The sequence below is a fragment of the Hermetia illucens genome, chromosome 2, assembly GCF_905115235.1.
Source record: "Hermetia illucens chromosome 2, iHerIll2.2.curated.20191125, whole genome shotgun sequence".
NCBI lineage: Eukaryota > Metazoa > Arthropoda > Insecta > Diptera > Stratiomyidae > Hermetia > Hermetia illucens.
The window spans coordinates 138,892,796-138,903,339 of record NC_051850.1 but is presented as its reverse complement, the minus strand read 5'-3'; the positions used below and the strand labels follow the sequence as shown (position 1 = coordinate 138,903,339).

At 43.0% G+C, this 10,544-nt stretch overlaps 1 protein-coding gene across 1 annotated transcript; it reads left to right on the top strand.

Moving 5' to 3' along the window:
* Positions 1-527: 527 nt before the first annotated feature.
* On the top strand, positions 528-1,358 carry LOC119650118 (heat shock protein 27-like). The gene has a single exon (XM_038052644.1). The coding sequence runs from the start codon at positions 665-667 to the stop codon at positions 1,226-1,228; it is 564 nt and encodes a 187-aa protein (XP_037908572.1). The 5' UTR covers positions 528-664; the 3' UTR covers positions 1,229-1,358.
* The last annotated feature ends 9,186 nt before the right edge of the window (positions 1,359-10,544 follow it).

The following is a 10,544-nucleotide window of genomic DNA, read 5'->3' as shown; positions in this document are numbered from 1 at the left end:
CTCCCCATTGTGATAGATAGGATCGAATACACTTAGATTCGCAATAATATTCCTGGTGGATTTTATAGATCGGGCGTTTAATGATTTTGCGTTTTTATGAATATATGTATAATATCTATACACAAGTAAAAATTGTATCAATGAATTTCTCTCAACAAATAATTATGATGCATTTCAAATGTCCTTTCCTAGAAAAACTGCATTTGAACTAAATTCATTTGTGGAATATTCGGGAAAGGAATCGAATTTTCTCTACGAAAATTCCTTTCCAGTTATCAAGCGACTAAAAATATTTATTTGGAAAGCATTCATGCTTACGTATGCATGTTTGTATATATTGCACCATATCATTAAGAAGTAAACACAAACTTTGACTCACACAGAACATCCCCCTAAATGTTTCACGCAGAGTGTTCCTCGAAATTTCTGGTCGAATCTGTTGCCTACCGCGCTATCACGGATCCGATTGCACGCGTAAACAAGCCGGCGACCGATAGTATATAAACCCGTACGTCGGCCACCGTTGGTAGAATTGTTGAAGTCACGAAGTGAGTCGCAACAAGTTGCAAGCGCGGCGAATTAACCCTCTTCGCTAAACTCAGAGAAGCGTTTTTGAATTTCAGTTCTTTTAAGTACGTGCCCTGAAAAACATAACCAAGTGAAAATGTCGCTACTTCCGTTGTTTTTCGATTACAATCCATGGAGTTCCATTCGTCCACGATACAACGACTGGGACATATTTGGTTTAGAGATTGCACCGAGGGAGTTCCAAAGAATATTTCGGGCTCCCAGATGGGGTAATGCTCTTCGAAAAACTGATACAGAACTGCCTACTCCGACTATTGGGAAGGACGGTTTCCAGGCATGCATCGATGTTCAGCAATTTCAACCCAACGAAATAACCGTTAAAACTGTCGACAATAATATAATCATTGAAGGCAAACACGAAGAACGTGAGGACGAGCACGGCTTTATTTCTCGGCATTTCGTTAGAAAATATGCACTACCAGAAGGATATGATCCAAAGGAAGTAGTCTCGACGCTTTCCTCCGATGGAGTTCTGACTATTAAAGCCCCACCACCACCGAGTAAGGAGTTGAAGAGCAATGAACGTATAGTTCAAATCCAACAAACCGGACCGGCTCACCTTAATGTAAAGGAGAATGTTGCTGAAGATGAACAGGAAAAGGATAAAGAGAAGACGAAAGAAAAGGAGAAGGACAAGTGAATTTTGATTTTATAGGAATAATAAAAAGGGGTTGTGAATGTTTGGAAATTTTAGTGACTGCCAAAGTCAGGGATTTTAAATTACGCTTATGATTTGTAAGTTATCTTTATTGCATTTTTAGAAATAAATTAGTTGCAAATAAAAACTTTGTTTTTTAATGAAGCCTGTGCTACTGACCTCATCGGCATGTTTGGCACCGAGTGGTTGCTATTACTCGAAGTATTTATTACGCCGCCACTATTAGTGCTTTATCACGATTAAAGGCACTGATCCATGCCTTTAATCGTGGAACATTAATTACATAATTGATTTTGTTAGATAAAAAAATCACACCACAAGAATTGCAGTCAAGTAGCAGTAATTATTGAGATAAGAGAGTTAAAGCAATGATCCATTGCCAGTTGTTTATACCTAATGTGTGTGTGTGGTGGGGGAGAATCTATAGGTTGTGAGCACTCAGACCATGGTGAACCATTGTACCCGACACCCCCATCTAACGGAGTATCCCGTATTCGTTGACGTATCGCAGGATTTCCGTTACAACCGTCAAGTCTCCCCCTACCACCACTCTCACTCTTTCTTCCGGGTAGTGTACTTTCAGGAAGGTCTGCACTGATTCCAGTCTGGAGCTCGTGAAAGTACCATCGAGTTTTCTAAGAGAATCTACCTCGGCCGACTCATCCCTTTTAAAGACTCTGCACAGCCTTGGAATCTCTCTTTCACCTTCCAGTTCCTCGCAATACGCTCGCAGTCTCGTTTCGAACAGCTAATATTCACGCTGGGAGTTCCGCAAGTTTAACCAGTCTTCGTTCTTACTGCTTTTGCAAGCACGGTTCAGAAGTCGTTTGGTTGATTTCCTGAGTTTTTGTAGTTCCCCGTTCCACCAAGGAGCAATTGTACCACTTTGGCCTCGGGAAATAAGACACGCTTCTTCAAATCACTCTAAAAGTGTGCAGTTCAGAGTTCCCAATTCATCTTTAAGTGCCAAAGGAGTCCTTAGTCGTCTAGGGAGATGTACTGCCAAGAGGTTCATTGAACTTTGTCCAATTCGTTTTCCTCGGATTCCGTTTTTGTATTGCAAATTGTCCGCCGGCAATAGTCAGATTGAATTCTAGGTATCGGTGATCTGATAGTGAGACCTTGTCTAGCACCCGCATTGTGCAATCAACTCTAAAACTTTCGAAGTACAGATTGTTAGGTCAATTACTTCAAGCCTTTTCGGTTCCACGAACTTAGGGGCGTATCCTACGTTGAGACGTCGTGAGAACAGCTGAAGTGATGAAATCAAATAACTTGCATTTGCTACTGCCCCAAAAAATATGTTTAGCATTCGCATCGCAACCTATTAAGACTTCGAGACCGCTTGATTCTGCACACGCAATCTGATCCCTTAGTTCTTGCGTTGGTGGAGGATACAAAAAATCATAGGGTAGATAAGCGGAAGCAGCTATGAGGTTTTTCCTCTCGCCATTAATCTGGTATTGTACGATGACCGTTACTAAATCCTGAGAACGAAACTGTCTTAGCATGGTTGACTGTAACCATCTTGACATCAGGACACAAGCCCTCAGTCTTATGGATCTTTCATCGCAGAAGATTCTAGCCCCCTTTACTGCTCCAATACCACAGATTCTATCAAATCGAACCCATGGCTCTTGCACCAGAAAAATATAGGGGTAGTCCTGCAGCTTTATCAGCCTCACTGCCCAGTAGATAGGAGGAGTCTTCGGCATTCTGTAGGTTAATTTGACCAATTTTGATGTTTTTCGACATAAACTTAGTCTAATATGTAATGGAAAACTGTTAGAACCGTATGCCGCAGTCCGCGTATGATGGAGTTTCCCCAAACCGTACCGCCAGAGACTCGATGCCCTCGTGTTCGATTTCTCCGAGAAAAGCCGCACTTAGAAGTACAGCAGTTCTTATGTCCTCATCCACGAAAGGTCTCATCTCATTCTGCAGAACATTCGTCTATTTTCCACTTAATACCTTCACTGGTTTGCAGTGCCCGGTTTGCATAGATCACTCGAACTGGCATCAAGTCAGTTCCGTTCCCGTCTCTGGCTTCCCTTTCTTCAGCCTGTTCCGTAAATGGAGTAGGAGAAGTTACTAGTGGGTAGGATTTACTCTGTAGTTCCTTCACAGTTTCCTGGTATGGTTGAATTTCTAGCTATCTAGAAAAAATGGAACACGATTTGGTCACTTCCCCTGAGCGCATTCAGACTCTTTTGGTAAAGTGCGAATACCAAGCTGAAATCCTCCACGTTTCTAGATTTGTCCTTCCTGGCATTCATGAAACCTCCAGTATCTGAAGTCCATGCCCGGATCCTGTTCACCCAACTTGCGGATGATGTCTTCTACCTTCCTTCGAGAGTCCTGTGTAGCTCTGTGTTCACAATAGTGAACTTGGGCCAACCGCCAGAACTCGAAAGTCGGGATTACCTGCCGGAGCTACTTTAAGGCAGCCTCATCAGTGCTCTCCAAATGGAGAAGCCCATCGCGAAAACCTTGATTATTAAGTCTTCACTTCGTTCCAGGGTCCGACAGTCTTTCCACAGGCATTGCCAGAAGATGGCAAATTGTTCCTATGACATTTTGCCATCCTTGGAGGAAACTCCCACGGGAGCAGTCAGAAATGAGACTGCAGCTTTCGCATACGCTCTCTTCCTTCCCGCCTTCGTGTCCATATTCATATGGGAGGGACCAGCTTCATTGAGATCTCTCTCTCTGATTTGGTCCACCGCCGCTAATCCCCACCTTCCACCGAATATTCCGCTTCCTTGCGTCCGATTTCTCTGGACATTACCGCACCATGAAGACATGGACATGACTGTACCACCCACGTCCATATCCTCATTCCCAAGGTGCTTCGTCTTCCATCTCAGTGCCTTTGCAGATTCACGGTGTTCGGGCCGCTTGCGTCCATTTTCTCATACCGGCGTTAAACCAGTAGCGTCCACGTCACCAGCGTCCCTTTCTTTCGCTCCGGTAAGGGTGAAGTAGAAGGTTCTGACGAAATTTCCTTCTGCCAAACCTTCCTCTTCCGTTTGCGGGTAAATTTGAGCTGTAGTACCGTGGACCGGCCGTAGTCGGATTTCCAGTTTTCCCAAGTTGAGAGTTTCCGTACCTTTTTTTCTGGCTAGTGACGATTTGATTTCGCCAACCACAAAAATATCTTCCATGTATATAATTTCCTGCATTTAATAAGCGCTCAGTAATTGAAATTGTTACTAGCGATTAAACAATTAATATTTTTTTATCAGTAAAGAAAACTTTTTTACGAAAATGAATCATTCAGCAAAATTTTTCCAACCTACTTAACTTTCACACGCTGTTGGGGAAGTGGCAATTATGCAACTGAATACACCCAGTTTATCTTGTTAATGTCGCAAGTAATCTACTCTTTAATTATGGGCGTAGAAGGAAGCAATCGCAACTAATTTGTTTCTAAGGGGCTCTCTAGTCATGACCACTTTAGATAAGACACTACTCATTAGCAAGTACTTATGAATGGCAATATTGATGACATCTATAGCAAAAAAATTTAATATTGAATATCTACAATAGCGTGTAGAAACCCCATATAATAATATATTGGTAAAACTTCAGTGCCAACACCGAAAAGTAAACGACTCCAACTTATACATGAAAAAAAAACGCAATTTGTCGAGGACATATGTATGTTCGATGGCCATGGCGACTATTATGTAATTCAGCGCAGTATGCAGCAAGTATGGGTCATAATACAGCTACAATGGAACCCTTGGCTACTAGGGCGCCATCTACATACTGGATCATATTACAAAGAACGGGGATAATTGTTACTTGTTTATCTTTACCTATCTGGCTTATCCAATTGACGGTCCCTGTTGCACCCATAAAAATGCGAGGTTTTCCTGACTTCAATTTTTCCCAACTAGATTGGTGTGCGTCGGCCCTAAGCTATGACTTTGGATGCTACCTGAGAAGAACACTTCAAGCATATGGTTTGCTGTTTCTTCATCACGAGATACTATACAATGTATGCATCAAGCGAAAAGACCATTTTTTCAAAGGCGCAAACTGTGTAATGATAGAAATGGAATTGGCGATGATTAGAAGACCATCCTGAGTAGCCGGAGCCGACCAGAAGTGGAGAGCTGGCCCAAAAATGAAAAAAGAAACCCATGAAGATCCGCCCGCAAATATTGAAGCTCTATCGAAGTCTTCCGTCGACACGTGTTTGCATGCCTCTTTGCAAGCCAGGCTCAGGAATGTGGAGGAGGGAGCTCCTTTGAACACTTCGATCCCTCACGTGTCATGTCATCATCTTCCTAGGGTTTTGAGATAGATTCGTATCAATCATTTCATTAATGAATACAAAGCCCTGCCTGCTATTCGGCCTGCTATGTCTATTCGGCAGGCAAATCTACATCTGCTTGCATCAATGATATCCTTTTACATATTTCGATAGCAAAAGGTAAAGGTCGGCAGGTTCGACTGTGAAGAACACATCTGAGAAGGTTGATCTAGCCTACCAATCAACATAACCAAATCCTAATCTATATCCTTTAAGAGAACCAGGGGGGCTCATTAAAATTAATAATCTTACCCTTGCTCATGTCAAATCCATAACCTTTTTATGCAGGGAGATAACGAAGACGAGTTCGGTCAGAGACCACTTGAACCCCATTATTCCACAAACCGTAAAGGCAGGCGGGTTGATTAATTTTTCTTGAGGTCTCACACCCGTAAGGCAATTTCTATAGATCTGTGGTAAGCCCGATGATAGAGTATGCCGCTACGTCCTCTATGAATCCGCCAAAATAATTTGAAAACAAGCTCAACTCAATATCTACTTGTATCCTCAGAAAATGCTTCAGGCTGACCAGAACCACCTCATCGCACCCATTTTTGCTTTGATCGACGATCCGCCTCTCCATTCCAGAAGGCCTCTCCTGCAAAAGAAATTCTTAAATTGAAGAAAATAAATCCCAAAACCTATCGTTTGGTGGTTCAGAACCTAATGAATGCTGAAAATGGCCGCTCGTCGATCTATAAGTGGTACCGCAGCTTGTTTAACATTGTAATTCCCAATATTATTCCCGCAACCGCTAATAAGATTCAGGCTATCCTGTCGTATGAGTTGATGACGGCGGAAGGGCGGTGGAGGGCCTGAAATCAAGGTTTGGTTTTTTGGTCCTGGCGTCTGATACTGCGTTTATACGTGGTAGGCCCGCTTGTGCGGTGGTTGGTCCGAATGGGGCGCAAGTCTCACGTTTTGCCTGGACGTCAGTTCGGTTTTAGTGGCTGAACTTTTTGTATTGCTTCAGGCCATCAAGCAGGCTTTCAGGATGGGTGAGGAGAAGGTTTCCATTATCACAGACTTTCTGCATACTTATAAATTACTAAAAAAAAACTACGCTATCGCATCATCTAGTGGGCAAAATACACGACCTTGCTTCTGACCGCCTTTTTAAGTCGTTATCAATTCTATGGTGCCTGGCGCAGGCGAGACACCCATTAAATGAACTCACCCACGTAGAGGCCCATAAGGTTCTGGGCTCTAGTCCCACAAGTTTGGTCGAACCCTCTCCTTTTGATGTTCTGAAGACAATTCAGGAACACTCCTATAGACAGTGGGAGGATGACTTTTTGGCAATATCACGTATAAAAGGATCATTTTTGTTTAACATTCACGCTGCTTTACCCATAATTCAATCGGAGGCTACGCGTGCGCTTACAGCTTCCGAAGAAAAATTACTGAATCGCCTTTAGACCATTCACATATGTAACAAAGTCTTTCTCAAAAGGTTTGGGAACATAGATTGGCACAGATGTAACACTTGCATGGCTAGAGAAACTGACGAACACATAATCTTCGAATGTAATGATTATGCCCGGTTTTGGGTTAAGTGTAGATGGTATAATAATTGTTTAACCTTCAGCAAATCTTTTTGAGTATAGAGCCTTCCATGATTGTTGACCTTTTATATTTCTTTAAGGAGACTAGAGTCAGATTATAATACACATAGCTTCAGTTTCTTCGCGGCAGTTTCTTCCATCCCCGTTCTTGTTTCTTGCATTGATCTGTCATTACCCTTCCGGGCTCCAATGGTTAGTAGAGCTTCGCAGAAGTACCTGATCCGCACGGTGTCAGATACCTTTAACCTCTCGAGCAGCCTCTATGTGTTCCTGCGTCAAGTTGCGACCGGATTTCTGGTCTGAGCTAGGAGCCTTTCGGATGGAGGAAGCAGATAACCTTTTATTTCACTCGAAGGGATACTGGATCTCGTTTTTCCGGACCTCAACCATCCTCGATTTTACAGTGCAACGCTAACATGCATCAACGTGTGAATTAATTTTTTCAACTTAAATTTTATCAACTCAAAGAACGACTAAACATTCATAACCCTAAAACATTAATTACTAATCCCAGCTAAGCTTGCAACACGTGTCCAGTCTGTTGGGCTGGCTTTGACACTTATGTGTTTGAAAGTGTGTCGGCTATTTAAAAAAAAATGAAACTTAATCAATTTGTGTTTGGCTTTTAGACTAAGTGCCTACCATCAGTCCTGTTGGTGTGCTTCGTGGGTGGTATGAGGTCCTGTTTGCACTGTTAGCCTGCCGCGTCCCAAGGGGCAAACAAAAGGCAACAACAACATTACGATAGCTCTCCACTCTTGGTCGTATCCGGCCACTCAGGATGGGTCTTCAATCATCATCAATCTTATTTTTGTCGCTATAAATAAACTCCTCTTTACTGGGGGCATCCCCCAATAGAATGGCCTAAGAACGCCACGGTATGGAGGGAACCTCGAAAGCCACGCCTCACCATACCTCGATTAAGGATATGATTCGCCGTGGATCTTCCACGGGCGCGGTCGAGCCGTTATTTTTTTACTTTCAGTTTTAAATTCAGCTCGCTTGTTGATTATTTGATAGGTGATATCCCGTATTGTTGGATTTTCAGGATCCGGTGCGGACCTACGTATCGGTTAAAAAGATTCGTGAATTTTTGTACAATGATACAATGTTCGAAGTGCCAAAAGGAGTATTTGCGGGTGGACCTTAGCAGTCAATTTCGCCATCTTTTCGGGTGTTTGGAATAACTTTCTCCTCTTGGGTGTCTCTGGTCAGTTAGGATAGTCTTTGCCCTTGACTAATCACATATCAATTTTTTTTTTAGAGGAGCGTGTTTAATTTTCATACCGAGGTCAAATTCACACGGTTCCTATTTTCTCGGCGGCCCTATCTTTGCAAATTATTTTAGTTTACTTTGCGCTGAAATTTGTTGCAATCTCGTTACTAGAAAGCTATATTTACGCCGCAACATTCCTTAATCTCACGCTTTCTCTCAACATCGTCTAGCAGCAGAACACCGTAAGCACCAAAATGTTCCAAGAATCTTTCGCAACTCACGGCAAATCAACAGCTGTTGTGCCAGACGCGTCGCAATACGTTAGCGCCCGACAATGCCACAATTGAAAGTGAAAGCGCACCGGGGAGCATGGAGGTGCATTCTGCGTATTTTTAGGGCTGGTCATGAACTTGGACAGTCAGTGAGGCGAGGAGAGTTTTTGTTTCTAAAAATGGAAGCCGATACGAAGCTTCTATATAAAGGAAGGTAAGGTTTGTTATTATCCAACGTAAAATTTGAGCAAATGTAGCATATCGCAGTGAGGTCGGGTCTCCACTTCCCTATCTTCCCAGGTCAGAGGCAATTTAGTTTTTGCGCAAATTTTGCCCGGGAATCAGCCTACGATTTTTATAGCAGAATCTTCTCGTTTGTATCAAATCATTGTCGAATGGGGCTACGTGCTTACATACATATGTATATCAAAGTAAGATATACACAAGCAGAACGTTCTCGTTATTCCAGTTGGCTTGGCAATGGATAGCTCTGCCTTGGCTGTGAAATATTCCATCCCAATGCAGCTTTTAATGTGAGGGGGCTAATTTTATTGTCTGTCGTAAATGCGTTTCTGCTTTGTCATATAGACACGTATATACATACGTATTTCTATATACAGGCAGTGGTTACACAAATCGGGCTCAAGGTCACAGGGATCGAAGCAGAGGGACGCAGGCACGAAAAAACAGTTTGTCGCTACACGAACTTTCGATTTCATAATAAACCGAGGGGCGAAAGGTCGGGCCGTGACTTCCATTGATTCATTTTCGGCGCTTGTCTGGTTGAAAGTAGGAGCGAAAAGTCCCATATAATGAGAAAAGATACAATTTTCGGCGTCAGCAAGGATACGCAGTTCCCAGAATTTTATGTACGGTTGTATTCATGTCCATATTGTTGCCTATTTGTATAGATTTTACGAGCTCAAAACGCAATCTGAGATGAAAGACTCGTTAGGGTAACATTTATGCATAATAAGCAGCAAAGCCATAGAAATGACCGACTGACGGTTTTTCGGGAGCAATCATCTGTAGACTGGATACATAAATTTCCGGACATAAAATTTTATCAAAAGAAGGAAACATTTTGTGCTGCCCTTTTATCAAAACTTTATTTAAAGATGTGTATTATTATACGATGGTGAAGTTCGGTATTTTTTTTTCTATTTCGGCTAGGGTTCTATTACATATCATGTGAAATGTATGAGTGGATAAAACTGACTTTCACCGCTCTACAAGTGATAATCTGTTAGTAAACTAACATCACAAAGCCATATATATCGCCCATGGCGACCAGGCTAGACTACCAACTAAACACGTCCCCATCGTCAGAAAGCTAGCCTGGAACCGTTTGTCACATTACTTCGGACTAGTCCCCGAACTCTCCCGCCTTGCGGAGCCTTCAAACCAGGGAATTCCTTTCACCAACGGGAGAGAAGAGGAGGAAGGGAACTGGCACTTCAAGGAACCCCCTACCATCCGGCTCCTCCACCAGTCGAGCTCTATCTTCTTAGCAACGAGAAGGACCCGAACGTAATGGGCAACACGGCTCAACCTGTTAGCACTCCTCAGCATCTCTTCGACAATGATGTCTGGAGAGAGATCCCCTGTCTTTGAATAGAGCTTCTGACGAACCTCATCCCATCTTCCACATAAAAAAAAGTGTGATAGTTGTCATCCACAACTCCATTGCAAAACACACAATCCAGTGATAGCGCCACTTAAAAATTGGGTAAGGAAATAGTCAGTCTCACCATGCTTCCTATTTAGCCACGCATCTAAGTTGCCCCTAGTTTCGTTTTGCCAAGAGAGCTGTCACTCGCCTGGGGTGCGTTGCCGTTCTTCACCTCCCTTGGCTCATCTCCCTTGGGCTTACATATGGCTGGACACTCCTTAGCAAGAAGGGCAACGGGAATCACTCCGGCCA